This window comes from Mirounga leonina, unplaced genomic scaffold (assembly GCF_011800145.1).
Source record: "Mirounga leonina isolate KUSES-001 unplaced genomic scaffold, KU_Mleo_1.0 Mir_173, whole genome shotgun sequence".
In the NCBI taxonomy this organism is placed as follows: domain Eukaryota; kingdom Metazoa; phylum Chordata; class Mammalia; order Carnivora; family Phocidae; genus Mirounga; species Mirounga leonina.
This window is the reverse complement of record NW_023270447.1, coordinates 67,136,670-67,162,828: the sequence shown is the minus strand read 5'-3', so window position 1 is coordinate 67,162,828 and position 26,159 is coordinate 67,136,670. Positions and strand designations below refer to the sequence as shown.

General features: G+C 41.1%; 1 protein-coding gene across 1 annotated transcript in view; it reads right to left on the bottom strand.

Moving 5' to 3' along the window:
- Positions 1 to 25,762, bottom strand: part of PSMB2 (proteasome 20S subunit beta 2) — a 33,400-nt gene extending 7,638 nt beyond the window's left edge. Inside the window, exons 1-3 of the mRNA XM_035019124.1 lie at positions 25,531 to 25,762; positions 19,962 to 20,084; positions 17,146 to 17,216 (exon numbers count right to left, since the gene is read on the bottom strand). Coding sequence (XP_034875015.1) covers positions 17,146 to 17,216; positions 19,962 to 20,084; positions 25,531 to 25,621 — 285 coding nt within the window. The 5' untranslated portion in view covers positions 25,622 to 25,762. The remainder of the gene's footprint in view (positions 1 to 17,145; positions 17,217 to 19,961; positions 20,085 to 25,530) is intronic.
- Between the last annotated feature and the right edge of the window lie 397 nt (positions 25,763 to 26,159).

Sequence of the window (26,159 nt, the reverse complement as noted above, 5' to 3'; positions counted from 1 at the left end):
AACGAAGGGGGAATAATAGCATAAATAAGCATCTTAGGAAAAAATAGCTGGGTTACACTATATAGTTAGACTTGAGTTCGAAATCTGGCTGTCTTACCAATGCGTAGCCTTAGAAAAGCTAGTCACTTAACTTCTCTGAATTTTAGTGTTCTCATTAAAAACAGGCTAAGACCTACACAAAAGAGCTAGAGTGAAGATTGAAAGAGATAATGCATATAAACAATGAGCATAGTGCCTAAGACATAGTAAAGACTCGATAAATGCTAAATTTATCACTAGAGAAACACAATCACCTATGAAGTTCACAGCGCCCAAGAAATACACTGGGCAAGTACTCAGGAGAAGCCCACCTACTCCTAGCACTGAAATATAATTCCTCATATATGGCTTCATAAAGGGACCTGGAAGGATGTTAATAACAAGTGCTTAGCACACTGCCTGACACATGGGAAAAATGCAGTAAATGACAGTTTCCTCCTCTCCCCTTCCCAGACTCTTTTCAGGGGCCCCAAGGTGATTGTATTCACTGTCAAAGACATTCACAAGCATCTTAACTTAGAGCATATCCACTTCACAGCCAACCTACCCTAACCTATCTTGAGACTGATCACAGGCCTGGAGACCTAGAGATTTTCTGGAAGCCTGAAAAAATAAAAACAAAACCTACATGCAGACTTGGAGAGTAAGTACCATTTACTTATTTATTAAGTACTTTCATGCTGTTTCTGCCGCTATAGATATGTCCACCTGAGTGCCAGGCCTCACTTTCTAGCTACTTTTTCATCAGTTCCATTCTATCCCATGATCAGCAGTCCCTGTGAGAATCTGCCAATTATTCCGGCGAAATAGGAACACTAATCAATCATGACAGATTTGCTAGGAAACCTCTATCCTTTATGAAGTAATCCTTGTTTTGTGCATGATAGAATCTAGTCTTTGGTTGTCACCATCATTCTAATTATTTAGATAGCAAGTCTAGGTAATGAAACAAAGTTATGAGGTCCCCAAGGCAAGGAACTGTATCTTGTATGTCAAGGCATCCTTCACAACAAAGGCTAGGACTGAATATTATATACAATTTTGAACTAACCTAAACATCCAGATGACCAATAAATGAATCCAAACATTTAGATGAGACACTCTCTGCCCAACAGCCTTAAGGATCACCATTAATGGTCTGCAGTGCTAACACCAAAATGCTTAGTTTTAAAGTTGTATATCTAATTGATAGACAAAGAAAACATTTAAATGAACCATCCTGGTAACTCAAAATGAATTTTAGCTTCTAAAACAAGGTACCACCAAAATTTTGCCTCTTTTTACAAGTCGGGGGGTGGGCAATGCTAGACAAATGACAAATGTGCTACCTTTTCCTCCCGTAAAAAAAAATACACGATGGGGCGCCTGGGTGGTTCAGTCAGCTAAGTGTCCGACTTTTGATTTCAGCTCAGGTCATGATCCCAGGGTCCTGGGATCTAGCCCGGCATCGGGCTCCCTGCTCAGCTCTAAGTCTACTTGTTGTTTTCCCTCCATCCCTGCCCCTGCTTGTGCTCTCTCTCTCAAATAAATAAATAAAATCTAAAAAAAAAAAAAAATACATGAGAGGCGCCTGGATGGCTCAGTCAGTTAAGTGTCTGACTCGATTTCAGCTCAGGTCATGATCTCAGGGTTGTGAGATTGAGCCTAGAGACAGGCTCCACACTGGACGAGGAGCCTGCTTGAGATTTACTCTCTCCCCCCCATACATGACGTAAGGTTATTTTAAAGTGAAGGGCTTTAAGTCATTTTGAGATTTCTTCATCTATACAACAGGGACAATAACAGTAAATGTAAAGTGTCCAATGCAAATGCCTCTTAGGCAGTAATGATACAGATTAGTTATTATCACCATAATCACCACCATGACTGGCCACTTGTAGGATCTGACTGCATTATTAACAGATCTGACTAGAGGGGTGCCTGGGTGGCTCAGTTGGTTAAGCGACTTGCCTTTGGCTCAGGTCATGATCCCAGAGACCTGGGATCGAGCCCTGTGTTGGGCTCCCTGCTCAGCAGGGAGCCTGCTTCTCCCTCTCCCACTCCCCCTGCTTGTGTTCCCTCTCTCGCTGTGTCTCTGTCAAACAAATAAAATCTTAAAAAAAAAAAGTTTAGAAATCGGGGCGCCTGGGTCCAGGATCCAGTCCCGCATGAGGTTCCCTGCTTAGCAGGGAGTCTGCTTCGCCCTCTGACCCTCCTCCCTCTCATGTGCGCTCTCTCTCTCTCATATAAATAAAATCTTAAAAAAAAACACACTTCTGACTAGATGATAATATCAAGATGTCCCACTAAGAACTAATCAAATCACCCCCTTTTTTGGTTGCAAAAGGGGATAAAATTTAAGCCAAGGAAATTATCCAGTAAGCACATCTCTTGTGTACTTCTCCCTGGGATTGAAATGGACTTCCTAATACCTGTGCCCTGTAGAACTGAGCTCGGTTCCACTTTGTGTATTTGGGCATTGGATGGTATACACATATAAACTTTCCTCAAGTTAGGTGGAACGTTTCCCCTCTTCCAACTCCTGTACATACAACTCCTTGTATATTCCCTCTCTCATGAAAAAGAAACACTGTAGTGATTAAGAAGAGTGTGAAATTCCATAAATTTTACAGCTAAAGAGAACAGTTGTGATAAATACACTGAAACAACAAAATCAGCAACAAGAGTCTGGGCGGTGACAAGCAGCGGTGTGACATCTGGCGGAAGCCAAAGTCACAGCAAGGGGGAGAGAGGTGGGCGTGAGGAAGCATCCCGCCGAGCGTGGACACAGAAAAAGAGAGGAATTGACAGTCTTCCTCTGGAGCCAGGCCAGCCTTTGCCACCTCTAATTGAATAGGACGATGTCGCTAGGAGTGAGGTGCTTTGGAGGTGCGGTTTCTTTTACACTGTGCTGTACCTTGGAACACTAAGCAGTGTGTGAAGCATACTTCCATTCCTGAAGTAATCTGGAAGGAGATGCAGAACCACCAACAGGACAGAGGAGTTTGTCTAGTGATGACAGTGTTTTAGTAAACAGACTTCTAAATACACTGAACAGAGACTGGGCTTTGGAGGGACAGTGCGTGCTATTTCTTTCACCCCAGTTGACTGTCAAAGCTTCCTAAAATCCCATCTTTGGCACTGAGAGTATTTCACAAAAATGCAGTTTACAGAACAAGAAGAAAGCTCAACTAGTTTGTCCAACACCCGTTTAACAAATGTGGGGACTCAAGTTCAAAGAAGGGACAGTGATGTGCCCTAAGCCACGCAGCTAATTAGTGTCAGGACCAGAATTTTAGGCTTCTGATTCCAAGTCTTGTGTGCTTTTCTAGGAAACCATGCTGCCTCCACAAAATGGAAATTAGTGTGAAAATATGATTCAGTATGTAAATGTCAGTTTCACACTCAAATATTTCAGGCTATACTATTTTGCATACCAATACCTATTGTTTTCTGTTTCATGTATCACATCTTACATGGCCAATAATATTTTAAGTTTTAAAAGGGCAGGTATAATGTCAGACCACATGACTCCCCCAAAGGGTATAAAACTATATAAAACATGTAGTAAGTACTCAATAAATACCTGTGATGATAAGCAGATACCAATACCATAACTGCTTTGTCAATGCCCAATTTTACAAATTCATTAATAAACAAAATGGATCAGTTATCATTTCCTTATACTGATGCTCTGAACTCTGAATCAGGAGCTTGTTTCCAATAATCAACAGAATTCACTAGCTACCTGCTCTGCATGCGTTTGATGGCATAATTTTAAAATTTCAATGTCGGGGCACTTGGGTAGCTCAGTCAATTGAGTGTCTGACTCTTGATTTTGGCTCCAGTCATGATCTTAGGGTCCCTGCGTCAGGCTCCGTGCTCAGTGGGGAGTCTGATTTGAGATTTTCCCTCTCTCCCTCTGCCCCTCCCTGCCCCCTGCCAGCAAGCTTGTGCTCTCTCTCTCTAATAAATAAATAAATTTAAAATTTCAATGTCAATTTTGCCATTTTAATTAAAGGACTTTGTCCCTATACTAGAATTGCAATATTTACTACATCCACACTTTATTTAAAAAAATCTCAGAGATTTCAGGAACTTCCACCTGTCTTCACAACCTATATACCTTTTCTAGCTCTAAAAGATTGTGGCTCTATGGATGGGGCTGGGTAAGAACAGCTATCCCTAGCACCTAAACAATATAGGTCATGTGTATTCTGACTTTAATCCTCTCCAACACAGTCCTTTTTAAGGAAACCCAACAATCTCTTTTTCTAATAACAATGGTAATTATGCCTTAAGTATAAATGTACACAGTTTATAAAGGGCTTCAACCAAATCCTGCAAGAGCTGAGACCAGAACATAGGATAATTATAAAATGGGCAGATACCCCAAACAACTTCACTTTTGCATTTAAAATGTGACTATATTTTATTATTTTTGAAAGATTTTATTTTTTTTAAAGATTTTATTTATTTGACAGAGAGACAGAGAGAGCACAAGTAGGCAGAGAGGCAGGCAAAGAGAGAGGGAGAAGCAGGCTCTCCGCTGAGCAGGGAGCCTGATGCGGGACTTGATCCCAGGACCCTGGGATCATGACCTGAGCTGAAGGCAGCCGCTTAACCAACTGAGCCACCCAGGCACCCCAAGATTTTACTTTTTAAAGTAATCTCTACACCCAATATGAGGCTCGAACTCACAACACCAAGATCAAGAGTTGCATGCTCTACTGACTAAGCCAGCAGGTGCCCCTTTATTTTACATTCAATAGATGTTACTTAGCATTTACTATGGGTGCTGGTGAATATGGGAACATGTATACCTAGTGAATTAGGTGATTTCAGCAGGAAGCAGAGGAACTGGGATGATACGGTCACTGGCTTCCTAAAGAATATGAACTTCATGTAAACCAAAGAGGAGCCGGTGAAAACCACTCCTATTCCCCTGCTGAGCCAAGCCTTTCTCATGTCATAGGACACTGCAGAAGCAGTAGGGATGGCAGGGGAGAAATGGAATATGAGATATATTTAGAAGGTAGAATTAATAGGAATTAATAACTAGTAGAATAGAAGATGAGAGAGAAAGAGGAGTAAGGCTCTCAATAAGGGGAAAGATGGTAGAGCAAACATAAAAAACTCAATTTGGATCCCATGAGCTTAAGCTGACCTGTCAGAGGCAGCTGGAAAGAGAAAAGAGTGTACAACCCAAGTTAGGAGCCTGAATGAAGAGCCAGCCAGTTAGGAGGTTTCACTTCCACAAACACTCATTCCTGTGTTCACATGTGGAAGAAAGATAGTGAACAATTACAACAGGACGCTGGCAGAGCTATTCCTTGCCATGAGACCACAAAGAAGTTGAGGGTGACGTATGTGTGTATGTGTTTGGGGTGGGGGGGTAGGGGGGCGGAAGTAGTAGAGAGAAACTTTCCCTGGAAAATGCTGAACTGAGTCTTTTTTTTTTTTTTTAAGATTTTATTTATTTATTTGACAGAGATAGTGAAAGAGGGAACACAAGCAGGGGGAATGGGAGAGGGAGAAGCAGGCTTCCGGCCGAACAGGGAGCCTGATGCGGGGCTCGATCCTAGGACCCCGGGATCATGACCCGAGCCGAAGGCAGACGCTTAACGACTGAGCCACCCAGGTGCCCCTGAAATGAGTCTTAACTGGCAATTAAAAGTTAGCCATTCGGACACAGGAAAGTACATTCAGGCATGAATGACTGGTAAAGTGGCAGGGTCAGCAAAAGCAGAGAGACGAGAAAGAACATACAGCAGGTTGGGGAGTGCGAGTGACTGGGCATGAAGTGGAGAAAGCCAGTGTGACAAGAGTGAGGCAGCTCAATAGTGGAAGGCGACAGATGAAGCAAAGGCTGATCTTGAAGACCGTGCACTGCTAATTTTAAGAGAGACGTTCTGGGGAACTGAGAAGAAACTGGACTTTCTTTTATGATCACAAGCTGGAACCAGCTCTGTTATCCACAGTTTCCACTTACAGGGGGGAAAAAAAAGGAGGTATAAAGTTGGAAGTTGGAGTTTCCTCCTAATCCTCTGACCGAAAAAAACTAGGAGTTTAAACTGGTCAGAATACTATACTGAGCCTCACAACAAGGAAACTGACTGCCTGATTTGCCTTTTCTCCTGTTTCAGATACATTTATCTTTGTAGCACTAAAAAACAAAGCAGCCCATATTTATAGATTCTCACAATGACTTGAGAAATACAGAAGCAAGTAAACCACTGATTTTTAGAGGCCCAAGACAAAATAAAGGCATTACCTTGAAAATGAGACTGTCTAACCAAGATTTTCCTTTTTCTTTTCTCCGCCATAGGTCCTTCTCTGAAAGTCTATTTGGTGTACCTGTTTGATGCCGGCAGATGTGAAATCATCTAAGAACTGTCCTCACTTTCCTTTATAATGATTTGCTCATGTCAAATGTTTTGCTCAACACACTGGCAACAATTCTTACAATGGCTGAGTTCTTGAACTTAAGTTCAGCAATGTTACTGCAATTACAGCCAACATTTTAAACTTTAAAAGCAAACACCTTTTAAATTATTATTTGAATAAACTATGATTTTTAAATGCTGTAAGTCAGAAGATAGAGATGTATTTTTGTGAAAAAAGCAATGAAGACCTGAGATCAAATGCGGCTTTATCACTTTACATTTGTTACTTGAGATGAGTCATTTGGCCCTGAAGCTGCAAGTGCCCCATCTGAATATGGGGATGGTACTGCCTGCCTGACAGCTGTGAGGAATCGAGAGTGCTAGTCTGTGTTAAAGTTTCTGAAAGAAGGCCTCGTAAGTAGTAGGTGCCCAATAAGTGTCAAATTGAATCTGAATTTTAGGAGCAAAAAAATTAAACATTGTTCATATATCAATTTTTAGCAAAACTAGATTTTAAAGTTCTCCTTCAATAATTCCAAAATTTCTGTAAATTTTACTTCTCTAAAGCCATCACTAACCCCAAGTTTGAACAGTTCTCCTATTAAAGTTGTAATCTTATCGTAATTAGAAGTTTAGAAATTTAATGAGTTGAAATGCAACATGGCACAGATGCCTTATTATACCAACGAGTTAACACGGTATTTGTTTTCTACATTAATTTTACTTGCTAATCAAAAATACTGCTTTCTCCCAAATAACATCAACATAAAATTGCTGATTATGCAATGGTAAAACCAACAACACCATGTCTGCAACCAGGCCACTTGAATTTTTTCATGAGCTGGCAGTTTCCAGGGAAAATTTAAGATTCCATATACCTTTAAGTCAGTTCTCAAAAATTTAAGTGCAGAAGCCATGCTTTATACACTACAAGGCAAATATTAGGTTGTACATGCTAAGCATGCCCATGAATATCTATAGATATATAGATATTGAACATCAGCGCTGATTCACCTTCCTGAGTTAATAAATAAGTCTGCTGGGAAAGACTATTTAGGACTATATATATGATTGTGTATGTTTCTGGATGTCCACAGCAACCAGATACAGAATACTAAGGAAATTCCGGGGAAAAGAGTGCTTAGGAGCCCTTCTATTAGAACATAGTGCTCCCCATTAGCAGCCTAAGTTCAACACAAGTTACTTTTGCCTCTTCAATTGACATGGAAGCTCCTCATTGGTCTCCGTGCTTCCCTTTTCTTTCCCCAAACAGTTCATCAAAGAGGAGCCAATGGTCTAACCAAATACCACCTGATCATACTAACCCCCTCCTAGTCAACAAGCTCACTGCTTTAGCATAAAGCTTTTTCATCAAAGTCTTCATAACATGGACTACCTCTCTAATTTCAATCTCTTCCATTCCCCTAAAAATCTCAGCCATATTTAACAAACTATTTAGAGTGTGGATTTTGCATATGTAGAACACATAGTAAAAACCATATAGAGATATGTATTTATATTTGTTTTTCAATCAGTAGAGCCCTAATTTATATACGGTACCCAAATGGTTAAAACAGCTAAAAAATTAGGAGTAGGAGGCTCAGAGAACTATTTGTCCCCACTCCAAACATCATTAGAAAACCCCTGTGCCTGACTTAACACACTCTCACATACCTCTTTGGTCTGTGCTTCTGGTTTTCCTTTTTGCTTCACCTTTGCCTAATGACAGCTGGTTCTTTTTAGGCTCAGGTTAGGTTCTGTTCCCAGAGCACCTATCTCTCTGTATGGCCATTGTGGCACTTGTCACTCTGCAGTGCAATTTCTCCATCTAAAGGCACTCACTGAGCTCTGCACCTGTTTCCCCAGCCCTAAGGACAATGTAGGCTGTAGACTTACTGAATGAATGACTATCAGCCCCTGTGGAACTTCTCAGCTATAAAACAAGGCACACATTAGGAGGCATCAGAAAGGCAATGCAGAGTTTTGGCAGGTTACTTGAGTTTATAAAGATTCAGAGATCATTATTTCCTCTCCCTGCCTTTTTTCTTTCCAAACTAATTAATCCTATTTGCTCTATGGTCTACACTCAGAAGCAATGGCAAATCTGAACTTATTTTCTTCAACTTTTCCAAAAAATGTTTTATGCTTTCTTGCCCTGTTACCCTTCTTTTTATTTGCTTAAACCTTTTTAGAAGTAACACATACATATAAAGTTACATAAAATATACACACACAGCTTAATGAATAAAATGAGTATACATGTAACTACTTCCTACGTTAAGAAATAGAACAGCGAACTCCTTCCCCCTTCAAAAACTTCCCACTGTCTGGGGCACCTGGGTAGCTCAGTCAGTTAAGTGTCTGCCTTTGGTTCAGGTCATGATTTCAGGGTCCTGGGATCAAGCCCCACATGGGGCTCCCTGCTCAGTGGGGAGTCTGCTTCCCCCTCTGCCCCTATCCCCACTCATGCCTGCTCTCTCTCTCAAATAAACAAAATCTTAACAAACTTCCCACTGTCCTTCGCTTTAAGTAACTGTTTTTGGGGAGAGTATAGGAAAACCCTACAGAATTTTTGGGATCAGCCCCTGAATTCATATGCCTGCATGATCCCGGGCCAGGGCAAAACAAGACATCAAGTTGAATCACATATTGTATACCTGAAACTAATAAAACACTGTATGTTAACTATACTGGAATTAAAATTAAAAAAATAAAAATAAAGGCATTAGGGACTGTGGGTGGTTGGGGGGACACGGGAAGAGGCATCAAGATGTCAGAGTGTATGTGTATTTGTATCTGTGAATATGTGTGAGGGAATGCCCACACAGGCCAGGTTTAAAGCAATCCTAAAAGGTAGAGTAAACCTGTACTTCTAAAGGTAAACATTTTCAAAATAAAAGCATGTTTTTACTAAGCAGATACAGTACTCTGCTGCTCCTGGCTTAAACCAAGCCTTAATAGGAAATCGCATGATTTTCAGTAACAAGTTTCAAAACAGTATGAATTTAGACCAGTTACCTTCAACCCCATTGTGGGTAGGAAAGATGCTTTAAGTGAAAAGTTGGCATTATGGGGTTGCACAATCCCAGCTACCCAATAAACTCATTCCATCCAACCAGAACAGGGGTTCTCTCTGCTCACAGCAGGCATCCAACAGGGTAGCACATATATGCTCTCTGAGTGAGAAAGCAACACCTTCTCACATACAACCCCCAGGAGAGAGATGGGGAGGGGAGGGAGGAGGACTTTACACCTGCAAACTCCTAACTCGATCAGCACCAGGGCTGGGAAAAACAGCACATATTTAAAAAAAAAAAAAAAAAAAAAATTTCCTTTATCTGGATTCCTGATAAAGCCAGTAACTTTCAAAGAAGGATCTTCTTAAGCCATTTTTTCTTAGAAGATGAGTAAGTATAATGATTCAACAACCAAGTCTTTGTCTTCCTAATGGACTTGTCAAGCCCTAACGACTGTATAAGCGAACTGCTTTAAAGGGCAGCTGTCAGAATTCTTACTCCACTATACGCACAGAGTGTTGTCATATTAATTAAGGCACCTCAACTTGAAGGCATATCTGTTGCTGGGCCGTTGGATAATCAAAATGACCACTAAAAATAGAACAGCGCTATCTCCAATGGGGCAGCCATGAGCCACCCCCAATCCTAAGAGACTCCTGTGAGATGTGACCTGGGATGCACACGTGTACCACTGAATATCCATCGACATGTAGCCATGTGTTTTCAGTTTTTACTGTATGTCCTATCCAGGCTAGGAAACACAACAATTAACAGACATTAACTCTTGGCCCATCTAGTTAGCTGACTAGCTAACTGAGGTCTGGTGCGAAAGAACTGCTCTCCAGGTCTAAAAGAACTGCTGCTTGCACCGAAACTCCGTGAGTTTCATGATGAACATCCGGATTTTTTTTCCCCCCAATTCCCCATCTCCAGAAGTAAGGCAGCCCTGTCTGTCAAGATGCCCAGGCTGTGCGGCCGCGGCGTCAAAGGCCGCCGTTTGCTCCAAGGCACCGCCGTCTGTGGCAGCAAAACACTCTGTCTCCGGAAAATAAACACATCTGCCTCTGCCAGTGTCCTCCCACTGTGCCGCCCATCTGGAGCAGGTGAGCTGGAAGGCAAGCCTGGGCACGGGTGAGATGGCGGTGAGCAGGGGGGACAAGGCCTCAAGGGAGATGGCACATGGAGGAAGAAGGGAGTGCTGTGTCATGTCACATCCTGCTAACCACATTCGCCAAAAAGCATGTGAAATCACCCTTTGTTAGTGATATCTTAATCCCATGTAACAAATGGTTGGTCGTGTTTAGAGGACAAGACCTGCAAAGTCAAGGTTTCACCAGGGCCATCTGCTCACCACATCACATGACCTCACTGGTAACAACGAACAGATGATGTCTTTGTGCCAGCTACCAAAGGCAAGAGGACGATAACTCTAGTGGTCAGATTAGAGGTTCAAAGCAACCAGGATTCTTCTAGGACAAGACCACACTATCCATGCCTACTGTAAGCCAGATGAACCACACTCAACGTCAGGTCAGAGTGTTGGGGTCAGTCATGGTCACTTCCAAAAATTACTAATACCTGAAATTCTTTCCAACACGTTCTATACCTTTCCCTGAAAAAAATAAATTCAAGTCTGGTTATGGTCTTGATATCAGATCTTTAAATTATACTATTTGGGGGCTAGAAGAAACCATAAAAATTATCCAATCAAATTCTCTCTTCCTCCCAGGGTTTTTTCAACTACCTCACAAGAGAGCTGGTGCTAAACTTCCTGAAGCAGGGCTCTTTGAATTACACCACAGGTTTCCAAACTTTGGTGGGAAGGGGACCATGAAGCTCCATTTTTCAAATAAAATCTTAAATGGAATCCCAATATATAAAGTAGATAAAAGTTGTGCTGATCTATATGAAGCAGAGCTAAAGTTTCACCACACTGGTCTTCCCTGGTGACTTTCCTGAAGGCAGCTTCATGGAAGAGAGTTTGAAAACCACCACACCAAGCTGGCTGATATTTTTCCAACTCATTATTTCCATTTTTTAGGTGCTAAGCAATAACAAGTATAGCCCTATAAAAAAATAAATTACCAAAGGCTCACCAAGTACTTGGCAGAAAAGGTTCTCTGAGAATACTTTGGCCAGTGAGTAGCAGTAGTAAAGCCCTGAAGATTACATACCATGGAGGGCAGCATTCTACTGCTTTGCCATTGCCACATTCCCCAAGGATATCAGATTTGGCTGGTTCATACCTCAGTCTCCACATATGCAAAATAGAGATCTGGGTGGATAGTAACAGTTAATTTTAGGGTATTTACATACTATACCAAATATGCCACCTAATTCATTTCAAGCAAGAAATAGCCCGATTATTACCACTTTCTCTTCTATAGCCCATTAATCAAATCATAAGGATAATTTAAATAAGCATCATGCAAACTATGCCTATAAGCCATTACAAAATTTTCAAAATAATCCTATTTAAAATTCAAATATCATGTTCTTAATGATGAAGTCATTATCAAATACTATTTTCAGGGAGGTATCATTCACTTATTCAAAATATATTTTATTAAACCAATGGTTAATTCTCAGTTCTTGTAATTTGCCACATTTGATCACTCCTTCCTTCATAACAGATGAAGAAAGTGAGGCTCAGCAAACATAAGTGACTTAGTGAAGATCACAGAAACTAGTACACATGAGAGAACAGATTAGAACTGATATATGTGACTCCAAAACCCATGCTTGAAGAAGCCTCATAAATAATCAAAAGTGGGGAGTCAAACCCATAGCAAAAAGCCTAATAAGCCCTTTTCCTGCTCCTTGGGGTATAGTGAGGGGGAGATCAACTTAAATGTACACATGCATTTAAATAAAACTAGAATGAAGCCTCTTGATTTTTCCCCCATTCTGTGTGTTTTTTTTCCATCTCTTCCTGCTGATTTCATCTTTAATTTCATAGTGCATGGTGAAGTAACTGACTGGGTGGCTAAGTCAGTTAAGCATCTGACTTTGGCTCAGGTCATGATCCTGGGGTCCTGGGATTGAGCCCTGCAATGCTCCCTGCTCAGTGGGGAGTCTGCACTTCCTTTCCCTCTGCCCCTCCCTCCACTCATGCTCTCTCTCTCAAATAAATAAATAAATAAAATCTTTAAAGAAAATGTTAATAAAATTCCCTTCCAATATATAAATGAACAATAACATTTTCAGTGGTATCTGAGTACCAACTGGATGATATTTATTCAGCAAATATATATATATTGTTTTAAGATTTTATTTATATATTTGAGATAGAGAGCAAAAGCAGTGAGAGTTGCAGAGAGACAGAGGGAGAAGCAGGCTCCCCGCTGAGCAAGGAGCAGGATGCAGGGCTCAATCCCAGGACCCTGAGATCAGGACCTGAGACAAAGGCAGACGCTTAACCGAATCAGCCATCCAGGCGCCCTTATTCAGCAAATATTTACTCAACGCCTACAATGGGCACATATTTATACCTTATCTATATAATCCTACCTAGAGATATTTTTTTTCTTTAAGATTTTATGACTTGAGAGAGAGAACGCATGTGCATGTGTGCACTGGAGCTGAGGGGAGGGGCAAAGGGAGAGGAGAGAGAGAACCCCAAGTAGACTCCATGCTGAGCATGGAGCTGGAAGTGGGGCTGGACCTCACGACCCCAACATCACAACCTGAGCCAAAATCAAGAGTCAGACACTCAACCACTAAGCCACCCAGGTGCCCCCTGATATGGAGATCTTGACACTTTAAGGGAACTAGAAATTTTATACTTCCCCAAATGCACAAACATACTTGTACATTAGTCCAGCAACTAATTAAGGAGACAGTATGAAAGAGCACGGTATTTGAATTTAGAATCTTACCTCAGACTTTTACAGGCTATACCCGTGTCTTTGGTATACTTGGACACATAACAGAAATACTTAACCTCTTTATTATTAACCAGTCTAAGGCTTGTAAGTAAAATGGGGATAACATTCATCTTATGGTGTCATGTAACTATCTAGAATAGCACTGTTCAAGAGAACCTCCTACGATGATGAAAATGTTCTATATCTGCAATGTCCAATATGGTAGCCATTCACCACATGTGCCTACTGAGCACTTGAAAAGTGGCTAATGTGACTGAGGAACCAAATTTTTTTATAGAAATAAAAGTTTATTTTTCATTCAAACTCCAAGAGACTCTCACCTAGGGACCAAATTTTAAATTCTATTTAATTTTAATTATTTAAAATTTTAAACGCCATTTATGACTAGTGGCTACCACACTGGACTGCGGTGATCTAGAACAAAGCCTTGCACATAACAAATGATCAATGTAGCTTTACTCTCATCTTCCCTATCCATAGCAATACTTTTTTATATCCTCTATACCAGCAAGTAAGTTCAACTAAAATAACACAATAAAGAATCTCCCATAAAAAAACTACCTTATAGGGGCGCCTGGGTGGCTCAGTCAGTTGAGCGCCTGCCTTCAGCTCAGGTCATGATCCCGGGCTCCTTGCTCGGTGGGGAGCCTGCTTCTATCTCTACCCTACTTGTGCTCTCTCTCTCTCAAAGAGATAAATAAAATCTTTAAAAAAACAAAACAAGGGCGCCTGGGTGGCTCAGTTGGTTAAGCGACTGCCTTCGGCTCAGGTCACGATCCTGGAGTCCCTGGATCGAGTCCCGCATTGGGCTCCCTGCTCGGCAGGGAGTCTGCTTCTCCCTCTCCCACTCCCCCTGCTTGTGTTCCCTCTCTCGCTGTGTCTTTCTCTGTCAGATAAATAAATAAAATCTTTAAAAATAAAAAAAATAAAAAAACAAAACAAACTAACTTATAGCTATTAAGTTGCTTCTTCAATCAAGCAGCAATGGCAGCACAGAAACAAGTGATTTATTAGTCATATGTGCCACACACTGTGCTAACAGCTTTGCATGATTGCTTCATTTAATTTATAATAACTTTGTAAAGTAAGTGCCATTATCTTATAAGTAGAGAAATTAAGCTTAGAATCTGTCCAAAGACAAAGAGCCAGTAAGGTCAGTGAGCAAAGATTTAAACTCAAGCAGTCTAGGGGGCGCCTGGGCGTCACAGTTGGTTAAGCATCCAACTCTGACTCTGACTCTTGACTTCAGCTCAAGTCATGATCTCGGGGGGGTCATGAGATTGAGCCTCGCGCATCCACTCCATGCTCACCACGGAATGTGCTTGTCCCTCTCCCTCTCCCCCCGCCAGCCATCCCCTTGCTCTTTCTCTCTCTCTCTCAAATAAATAAATAAAATTCTTTAAAAAACAAAACAAAACAAAACCTCAGGCAGTCTAATTCCAGAGACGGTGCTTAACCACAATGCTAAATGTGCTTGCATCTTAAAAGAACCAGTTTACAAAAAATTCATTATATACTCTGCAATAAATAAATGTCCTCCCAACCAAATACCACCCCCAAACACACACACACACACACACCAAATTAGGAATCAGACAATTTGAGCTATAGACACAAAGTTATACATGGTAACTGGCTGACCTGAAATAAGTCTCATGTGCCAAATGGTGTGACTGTATAAATGTACCAAATCTAGTGACTTCACACTTATTAGAAAGACTGAAAAAATATCATCACCTTTCTCCCCAGAATAAAATGACTAATATATAAACTCATATTTTAGGGCTAACAATCTAAGTTGATAGAAGTGTGGGGGAGCAGAGGTTGGGCTCAGAACCATAGGCAGACGTAGTCAGTATTTACTAAAGCCCTATGTCACTGTCTACAAGGGATATTTATTAAAGACATCAAACATTTCTGCTAGGAGATTAACCAGATCCACTGCATTTACATGAGCACACTGCCACTCTTATCTCAATTCTAAAAGCAGCTTAATTCATTTAATGTCTGCTGTATTTATGACAAAGTCTTTATTGTGCCCAAAGCTGGAATTTTTTTTTTTAAGATTTTATTTATTTATTTGACAGAGAGAGACATAGCGAGAGAGGGAACACAAGCAGGGGGAGTGGGAGAGGGAGAAGCAGGCTTCCTTTGGAGCAGGGAGCCCGACGCGGGGCTCAATCCCAGGACCCTGGGATCATGAAGGCAGATGCTCAACAACTGAGCCACCCAGGCACCCCCCAAAGCTGGAATTCTTATTCCAGTTCTGCCTGACAAGTCAAAGGAATATTTTACACAGCAAGCCACAGCATATTCTTTACCAAATACCACAGGAATTTCTGAGTGGCAGGAAAGGCCATATCTGACCCATTTTCCTCTCACAGAGCCGTGAACAAGAAAAGGCCACTGACCTTTTACCCAGATCAGAACAAGGTAGGTAAATCTTTCTCCTCCTTCCCACCAAAATATCTCTAGCTTCTCTTCAAACCTCATGATCCTTACATCGCACAAGGTCCTGGGCTAAAGGTAGCACTGAAAAAAAGAGGTTCTATTTATTGAGACATTCTGAAGTAGCTTTAAAAAAAAATACAACACCTGTACTTGTTTAGATTTCTATCATAATTCAGCTTAAGCAACTGCAGACGAAACTAAAACCATAATAAAAATATGAATAGCACTGATGTTCTAGAAACACTACTGAGAAACCAAGGAGCTGATGTAAAAGGTGGAACAGTCAATTATTATGGCACCATTAGTGTAGCTTTGTCTGAGCTGCTCTGTGACCTGGAGTTAGTCCCTTTGCCACTTTATGCCATTCATTCTGTATCAGTGATAGAGAACTAACTACTATATATCTCAGTGGAAGAGTGAGATTAAATTATTAATAAGCAAAATGCTTTGGGCAAAAGTCGTATGAATGTTAAATATTATGATTTACAAGCATTCATTCTCCTAGCACTCCTGTGGGGTGAGGAAGTTATCTCGATTTCATAGATGACTAAACAGGCACAGGGGGTAAGGTCACATGATAAGCCTCCATTTACTTAGTCCCTGTGGGAAGGGAATAATACACAACTTTAGCAATCATATGAACTTTCTTGGCACATCCTACACAATCTTTAATCCATTCAATCCTTAACTTAATGTTGCCATCTTTTAACATGCTGTCAATGGAACAAAAACAGCTCTAAGATAGCAACAAGGCCTAAGTAAGCGAAGATGAATAAATCTCTGTGCTTTAGCAAGAATAATCATAAAAAGACACATAATCTTAAGATGAAATTTGCAGGCGCCTGGGTGGCTCAGTTGGTTAAGCATCTGCCTATGGTTCAGGTCATGATCCAGGGGTCGTGGGATCAAGTCCCACATCGAGCTCCCTGATCAGAGGGGAGTCTGGTTCTCCCTCTACCCACCTGCGTGTGATCTCTCTCTCACACTCTCTCTCTCAAATAAATAAATAAAATCTTAAAGAAAAAAAAGATGAAATTTTCAAAGTTTCGCCTCCACTACCACGTAAGAACCTTCAGCCATAGGAATTAAGGAACATGGTTTGCGATGAAAACACTTTGAAAAATTTTTAAAGGCTTTCATAGGCCTTCCTATTGGTGTGCCCCATCCAAATTCTCTGGGAGTGTATAGTTGCCCTTCAGGCTTTAATCAGCAACTCTGCAGAAAAAGAAAACAAGTCCAAAGAGACGGAAGAATGAACAAGTACCAAGGAGAAGGGCTTAGGAAGTCCAAAAAATGGCAAAAATGCTACCCATGGATAGTAAGAATATAGAAGCAGCACAGAAGATATTTCTACTCTCACGTAAGGCTGCCTGCTATATTGCTTACCCGACTCCGAAGACAATCAGCCAGGTTTCGGCGTGTGAAATTAGCTGCTGCTGTGGGAGACAATTCATAACCTGGAACAAGAGATAAACCGTCATACTTAAAGTGAAGCAAAAGGAGTAACAGCACCCAAAATCATTCCACTACTCCTGTTTTTACATCCTTCCACTCTCTGTACGCCCAGAGTACATAAAGTACACAGAATGAGGAGTACAGTCGTATTCCTTGTCCCTTTCCCCATGCAACAGTTGTGAAATAGCGGGTCAGCACCGACAGTAATTCCTGGCCACAACACAGAACCAAGCCTTGCTTAAGCTGTTCATTCATCAGCAACCTGTGGGTTCCTCTATAGAAAGAAGGGGTACAAATACATAGGTATTGGGGAAAAAAGAAAGAGGTCTCGAGATAGATTTTTAAAGCTTATTTAAAAAGAATATTGGGAAAAGAGAGGCTAGAAGTTAGGATGGCCTCAGGGTCATACTCTACAAGGTTTTCTTTTAAAAAATAAATAACTTTATTAAATATGATTTTCAAAAGTACAAACAACAGAAAAAAAATGTTTCCATCACTATCTACATTTTAAAAACAGAGTATCTCAAGAAAGGTTGTAATGCCAACAAAACTACAGCCCAGAGGAAGCCCAGAGGAATGCCATCAGGTGTGTGTTTAATAATGCACTCACTCTGGAAACCCCCTCCCCCACCCTCAGTAAAATGGGACTAGAGTCAAAAGCCACGAATGACCTGCAACTGAGCAGACCCATGCAGAAAATGCAACTTTGGAAAGAGAGAGAGCAGGTGGTTAAGTTATTATCAAACACCAGTGTTACAGCAGGTAAGATTTAGATTAAAATGCTAACAAGTATTTATTGAACAGCAGCTATGTTTCAGAGTCTGTGCCAGGTGCTTTCACAATTTATTGAACTTCATCCTCACAACCAATCTATTAAATTATAATGCAAGCAACTGTGAACAAGCAGGAATACTTTTCAATTCTTCACCTAATCCCCTAAACACCACTAAGGATTTGACAGTTATCTTAAAGGCAGAAAGGTCTAATGCCTATTTACATATAGATTTTTCCCCCTTTCCCTTATTTTAGCTCAGTTCTTGACCTTTAATATGCATAAGAATTACTGTGTAGGGTTACATACACAAAACTACACCTGACACGTAATTTAAAAGATTTTAAAGGCCATTTTAATCATACATGATTTTTGTTCTGTGCACGGACTTTAAACCCTAACACCCACACAACAAGCAACCCTCTCAACTCTTGTTTACTCTCCCTCCCTCTCCCAGGACAGGACAGTGAAGTATTGCTGTAGTTACTGTACTTGAGAAACATTATTAGCATCCCTCACCTGCCATGTAGGCACGAAGTAGAGAACCACTAAAAAATAATTCTTGAAATATTCTCAACTTGCTTAAACCTGAGTGCCACATGCTTTAGGTTCTTTTTTCATCTTTGAATTCTCTGTGGTACTAGCCAGAGTGCTTAAGATAGAGGAGGCCCTCAAAAGTATTCATGGAACTGGGGCGCCTGGATGGCTCAGTCATTAAGCGTCTGCCTTCAGCTCAGGTCATGATCCCAGGGAGCCCCGAGTTGGGCTCCTTGCTCAGCAGGGAGCCTGCTTCTCCCTCTCCCACTCCCCCTGCTTGTGTTCCCTCTCTCACTGTATCTCTCTCTATCAAACAAATAAATAAAAATCTTTAAAAAAAAAAAGTATTCATGGAACTGAATGCATGATGCTAAATTTGCTGCCTAAAATCTATATAAATGGGTCATATCTAGCCATTTTATACAATTATATTCAATTTAAGTTCTTTCACAGTTCCACGTTATATCAGTGCTGTGTATAAGTGTATTGAACTGTGGAAGTAAATAACTGAAGTAAGGTCCTTTCTGCTAGGGTGTCACTATAAACTTTCCTGGGTCATAAAGCTAGTGGCTAGTATTATCTGATAGTGAGGCTTCCTCTAATGAGGAAATCCTAGTGAGGAATCCTCTAATGAGGATTAGAGTGCATTAGCCCCAGAGGGAACTCACAAAAATCCTAATTATCTTCCTAGACAAGAATCTACCAGTAAGGCAAGGCAGAACTCTTCTATGACAGTAAATCTCCCACAGTTACACAGAGCATTAAGCTTATAAACATTTTACATATTATTCATTAATATTATTATTATCCCATTTTAGAAGTGAGGAAAATAGGGCGCCTGGGTGGCTCAGTTGGTTAAGCAACTGCCTTCGGCTCAGGTCATGATCCCGGAGTCCTGGGATTGAGTCCCGCATCGGGCTCCCGGCTCAGCGGGGAGCCTGCTTCTCCCTCTGACCCTCTCCCCTCTCATGCTGTTTCTCTGTCTCTCTCTCTTTCTCTCAAATAAATAAATAAATAAAATCTTAAAAAAAAAAAAAAAAAACTGAGGAAAATAAAGACCAAAGAGCCTAAGTGACTTGTCACATTAAAAAAATAGTAAAACCAAGTTTAACTGAGGTCTTTTAACCCTGAGGTTCAGATATATTTTAGCTCAAATAACATCCTCTGAAATACCTAACACTTAAAAAGTCTGATACTACCATGTTCATCTCCAAGGTAGCCCTCAAGTATCAGTGTTACAATGGTTCTCTTTTCAGCTCTGGGATTTCTGCAGAAGATCTTTAGGATCAGGAGGGTCTAGATAAAGTTTTAAAAGTAGGAAGATTCAAATAAAAATATGACCACACTGGTCTGCTCATGTGTAGAATTGCCAGTAGATTCTTTTTTAGTTCAAATTTAAAGACAAATCAACCACAGTTACATTCCAAGTATTACCCACCATTTCTCATCTTATAAAGTTGCACATTTTTCTGAATATATTCTGCAAACTGTACAGTGTCTCCAGCCTCTCCAACACATAGGAGTAAGATTTTTTCACTCATCTTAAACATCTTGTCATGATCTGCTCAAAGAAAAAAAGTGTTAAAAATTACATCAGAAATTTACTATTATATAGATAGCCACAAACAGGTTTATCAATCACTATATTGAATACTTTTACTAATCACTGTTTTTAGAAGACTTTAATGGGCAACTATATTAATTATTCTCTTTCACTCTCCGTGTTAAACCCATTGGTGTATTTTATTAAGGTCAATCTCAGTTGGAGAATATAGTTGAGCGCTGACAATTGAAAATAGTTAAATACATTTGAAGGCACTAGAAATGCAAAAACTGAATCTTCAAAGAAACTGAAGGAATCAAGCCAATGGCCATTATCTTTAGGTTCATGATTTCAAAGCCCTGAAATATCTCTACAAATACAAATGTTAGTTATTTTATTTATACACAAACAAAAGCATGTATGAAGGACCAATGCTACAATGAAAATTAAGGAGTCATCTCGAGAAAGAACAAAAAAAATCAATTGAGACTATAAATCACCTCAAAAAGTAAATCAACACCATCTCCAAAGCAAAGAGAAAATTAAAATGACTGCCAGAGCAAAAATTCTAACGAATATTTTAACACTATTTAAAAATACCTCAAAAATCCCAATAGTCTAATCTTATCTAGTTGAACCAGACTCATTCAGATACATAGATAAATAAATATTCAGATAGCAATTAGTGCCTAAGGAAGAAAACTCCATATTCAGTCTGTAGCTTCAGAAAAAGCCTAAATCTCCCTATCTCACTCTCACTTTCACTTTTCATTTTTCAAATACTGCTGAATAATCTTCCCTGGGAGACATGTTTCCTGTCTGAAAGCTTCTGAAATGCCAAAATCCCTTAATAGGATTTAAAGAACAAAATGCTACAGTTAAATATTCTACAAATGTTTGAGAGTTGTAGAACCACAATGCAGCTTCTTAGACTTGGAAAAAAAAACACACAAATTGTACCTGCAGATATTATCAAACTGCCTTGAAACTCCTGAACAAACACACTTTTATTTGTTATAGGCTACAGATTTAAACACTGCTAGTTTGCAAACTTGGTCATAAAAGAAAAAATTCAGGGCGTCTGCGTGGCTCAGTCAGTTAAGCGGCTGCCTCGGGCTCAGGTCATGATCCCAGGGTCCTGGGACTGAGTCCTGCATCAGGTTCCCTGCTCAGCAGGGAGTCTGCTTCTCCCTCTGCCCCCTGCCCCGCCGCTATTTGCTCTGTCAGAAAATCTTTTTTTTTTTTTTTTAAGATTTTATTTATTTATTTGACAGAGAGAGAGCACGAGCAGGGGGGGGAAGGGCAGAGGGAGAGGGAGAATCAGACCCCCCCCCCCTGCAGAGCAGGGAGCCTGACACGGGGCTCGATCCCAGGACTCTGGGATCATGACCTGAGCCGAAGGCAGACGCTTAACCGACTGAGTCACCCAGATGCCCCCAAAATAAATAAAATCTTAAAAAAAAGGAAAAAGGAAAAAATTCACTTATGCATATGTTATTATCTATGCACAGAAAAAAAGACCAGAAGAGTATTAGATGCTACTGGGCAATTTTTCTTTCTTTCTTTTTGCTTATTAGCATTTCCTAAAATGCCTATACTAAACTTGTATCATTTTTATAAGAACACATTACTTAATAAGTTTGCATTATTTCCATAATGAGGAAAAAAAGCTGAGATTTTTGGTTTTTAAAATATTTTATTTATCTATTTGGGGGGGAAGCACACAGGGAGAGTGAGAGGGAGAAGCAGACTCCCTGCTGAGTGGAGGGCCCAACTCGGGGCTCGATCCCAGGACCCTGAGATCACAACCTGAGCTGAAGGCAGATGCTTAACCGACTGAGCCACCCAGGTGCCCCCCCAGAAAGCTGTTTTTATTTTGGAAAGAAAAAAGCTTGTTTACAAAGAATTAATGTCACATTTAGAAGAAATGCTAAAATTCTAGGCAGTAAACTGTTCAATTTTGAAATGAACTTAATACAGGGCCAAGTGTTTTTTAAACATTTATTGTGTGTCCAATGAGTAGTAAAGGGAGATGTTATAGATGCTAACGGCTCTCTGACGGAACAGCCTGCGTAACACTAGGGAATTTCTTTCTTTTCTTTTCTTTTCTTTTTTTTAAGATTTTATTTATTTGACAGAGAGAGAGACAGCGAGAGAGGGAACACAAGCAGGGGAGTGGGAGAGGGAGAAGCAGGCTTCCCGCTGAGCCGGGAGCCCAATTCAGGGCTCGATCCCAGGACCCTGGGATTATGACCTGAGCCGAAGGCAGAGGCTTAAGGACTGAGCCACCCAGGCGCCCCAGCACTAGGGAATTTCTTATCCTTGACAAAGAACTTAGAAGATCCACATAGATGAAGCAAACGGACAACAAAATGAACATCAGTACAATACTATGAAAGGCCAACTGTACTAGAACCCAAAAGACCTTGGTTATTTTTATTTTTTTAAAGTAGGCTCTGCAACCAAGGTGAGGCTTGAACTCACAACCCCGAGATCAAGAGTTGCATGCTCCACTGACTGAAGCCAGCCAGGTACCCCAAAAGACCTTTGTTATAATCTGGGCTCAGCACTCTGAACTTGGGCCCTAATTTTCAAGTGTGTAAAATGGTTATACTATCACTTACCCCTATCTAACTCATACATAGGAAAAACTATATATGAACAATATCATTATACTCAGTATTAGTCAATGTAGTTCAGATTACACATGCTATATGAATTCAGGAAAAAAAGCATTCTGTGTGGGTTTAAGTGCTCTGAGTAATTTTTTTTTAAAGACTTTATTTTTATTCAGTTGTGAGAGAGCAAGAGAGAAAGAGCACAAACTGGGGGAGGGGCAGAGGGAGGAAGAAGCAGACTCCCTGCTGAGCAAGAAGCCTGACATGGGACTCGATCCCAGGACCCTAGGATCATGACCTGAGCTGAAGGCAGACGCTTAACTGACTGAGCCACCCAGGCGCCCTGCTCTGAGTAATTTATAAGCAATTCTATACAGACCAGGAGACAAGAGACATGAAATGCTGCATACAATCAAACCAAAGACTTGGGGCACTTTCATAAGCAAACTTCTCTATATCAAAATATCTTACAAAGTGACAAACCAAAAAAACTGATTGGAATTATCATTCTTACTTTATACTTGGAGAAATAAATCCCAAAAGGTTACTCATTTTCAACATTCTTGCTTATCCTACTAAGTTCCTTCATGAAATGAAAGGTAGAAAAAAGTCCTCATAGAATTCCAAAGCTCCTATCATAAAACATTTTATACCAGAAAAGACTATACGGAAAATTAAAGTTGAGTGCAATTATTTCCAACCATTTTTCAAGAACTAACTCAAATTCATCTTCTTTCCATACCACAGTGATCTTTCTTTTCTCTGAATACCCTTAGGCTTTACTCCTGACATCATTAATTTAAAAACTAATACTGACAGTGATACTTTTTTTATCATACAAAATCATCTTGTAGTACTTATTTCCTTGTTTTCTCAATGTCTTACACCCCTGTGTGGATTATACAGAGTACCTGTAAAGGTATTGACTTGGTTATTGTTCTACCCAGACTTCATGCTAAAATCACCTGTATATCAAAGGTCTTAGTATTCAAAATAATGGACAGATTTACCCTCAAAACAAACTGACTCCTTTGGAAAGCATGATTTACAAATAAAACTTCTAGGGGCACCTGGGTGGCTCAGTCAGTTAAGTGGCTGCCTTCGGCTCAGGTCATGATCCCAGGGTCCTGGGATTAAGCCCCACACTGGGCTCCCCGCTCAGCGGGGAGCCTGCTTCTCCCTCTCCCTCTGCTCCCCCCTACTCCTGCTCTCTCGCTTGCTCTATCTCAAATAAATAAATAAAATCTTTAAAAAAAAAAGAAAGAAAGAACAGAACTCAAGCAAAGTCCCTCAGAGTTCTTTCCAACTCCCTAAGTGATGTCAGCCTGACAATCAGATGCCTATCGCTTATAAAAGCAGTGATGGACACATATTTCAGAAAATTATTAAATTTTTAAAAAATTAATAATTTTTCTTTCCTTGAACCAAAGATGAACTATAACCTGCCTTCAAAGCTTTCCCTAATCTCTACAACCAGAAAGAATCTCTTCTTCCTCTGAATTACCCAAAAATAATCTCTTCTTCCTCTGCATTACCTGAGAAGCTTTTTTTTATATGTGGCATAATTTTCTAACTTGTACTATAATTATTTGTACCCACATCTGAGTCTACATTAAACTGTAACTTCTCTTAAGATACAAGCCACATCGGGGCACCTGGGTGGCTCAGTTGGTTAAGCGGCTGCCTTCGGCTCAGGTCATGATCCTGGGGTCCTGGGATCGAGCCCCACATCTGGCTCCCTGCTCAGCAGAGAGCCTGCCTCTCCCTCTCCCTCTGCCTGCCACTCTGCCTACTTGTGCTCTCTCTTTCTCTGTCAAATAAATAAATAAAATCTTAAAAAAAAAAAAAAGATACAAGCCACATCTTCTTCTTGCATCCCTTCAGAACCTAGCACTGTAATGGGCAACACAGGTGCTCAAAACCTATCTGTCCAATAAACATGAAGCCATCTGAGCCAAAGCATAATACTTTTTCAACAGTAGCATGTCTATGACCAATCATGAAAACACAGTCTTAGATTCCACAGATCAACAAGCAAAATCTTTTGATAGTGCCTATCTTAAAAGGTTAAATGAAATAATGTAAATCGCTTAAAACAGCACCTGTTACATAAGTCATTAGTATTATTACTACTGCCTATTTGTCACTGTACTAAGCATTTGCACCAAACTTTTTCACTCCATCCTCCCAATAAGCTTGTGAGGTTGGTATTAGTAACCTGACTTAACAGATGAGCAAATCTGGCCACTGTGAAATAACTTGTGCAAAGTCACAAAGCAAGTAAGTCCTAAGGCTCCAATTAGCAAACTCCACTAACTACTTAAATACAAGGAAAACTTGGCAACCAGTGTCGGGGAAAACTGGAAAAGGAGGATCAGAGCTGAGAAAGGGGAAGGTACAGGCAGCGGAAGGGAAAGGCCCAGTTTCTAGTCCCACAGTCTCCGTGTCCCCAGGACCCCATCCTACACCGCCAGCAAACTTACCTCATTAGTAGCGACAACAACAGGAAAACTTAATCAAAGATTCGGGGATCTAGGGAGCTTGGTGCCGGACAGGCGCTTAAACACTTAAAAACTGAATTTCCACAGGCAACTCGCGCCTAGGAAGCATTTAGCGAAGGCCAGAGTAGAGCCCTGACCTCGGAGCCCTAGGAGGAGCGCATGCCAAGGCCCTAAGCTAGTCTGCCCGTCTCCTCGTTCCGAAAAATAAGCAAGTGCAGAGCAGAACACGCGGGATTCCACCGCCCGGACCTCCCCGGTTCCCACCCAACCCCCCGGCCCCATCCCGAACTCCGTCCGACTGCCCTTACACCCAGGCCCGGCCGGGCCTCCCCTGCTTCCTCTCACCGTCCTTCATCTGGACAATACTGCTAGCGGCCACCTGGTCGGAGGCGACAAGGACATAATCGGGGCCCTGGATGCCGATGAGGTACTCCATAGTGGCGGGAGGCCGAGAGGACAGAGTGTGGGACTCGCCGGCTTCACGACCTCACCGGTGAGACAGCACCGCCGAGCGAAGATTTCGCGCGACACGGGCCGCGCGACCGCCCGGGCCACCGGCGCTTTCGGATGACGCACAGTTGTCGCGAGAGGTTGGAAAGTGGGCGAGGCTTTGGGCGTCTTGAGCCTTACGCCCGCCTTTTGGCCTGTCGGGTCTCCTGCAAGTCTGGTCTACAAGCTACGTTCCTTAGGTGACGCCCAGTTTCTTTACTTATTATTATTATTATTTTTAAAGATTTTATTTATTTATTTGACAGAGACAGAGATAGCGAGAGCAGGAACACAAGCAGCGGGAGTGGGAGAGGGAGAAGCAGGCTTCCCGCCGAGGAGGGAGCCCGATGTGGGACTCGATCCCGGGACTCCGGGATCATGACCTGAGCCGAAGGCAGACGCTTAACGACTGAGCCACCCAGGCGCCCAGTTTCTTTACTTATAAATTGAGTTTAAAACTCGCGTGGGGGTAAAATCACACACTA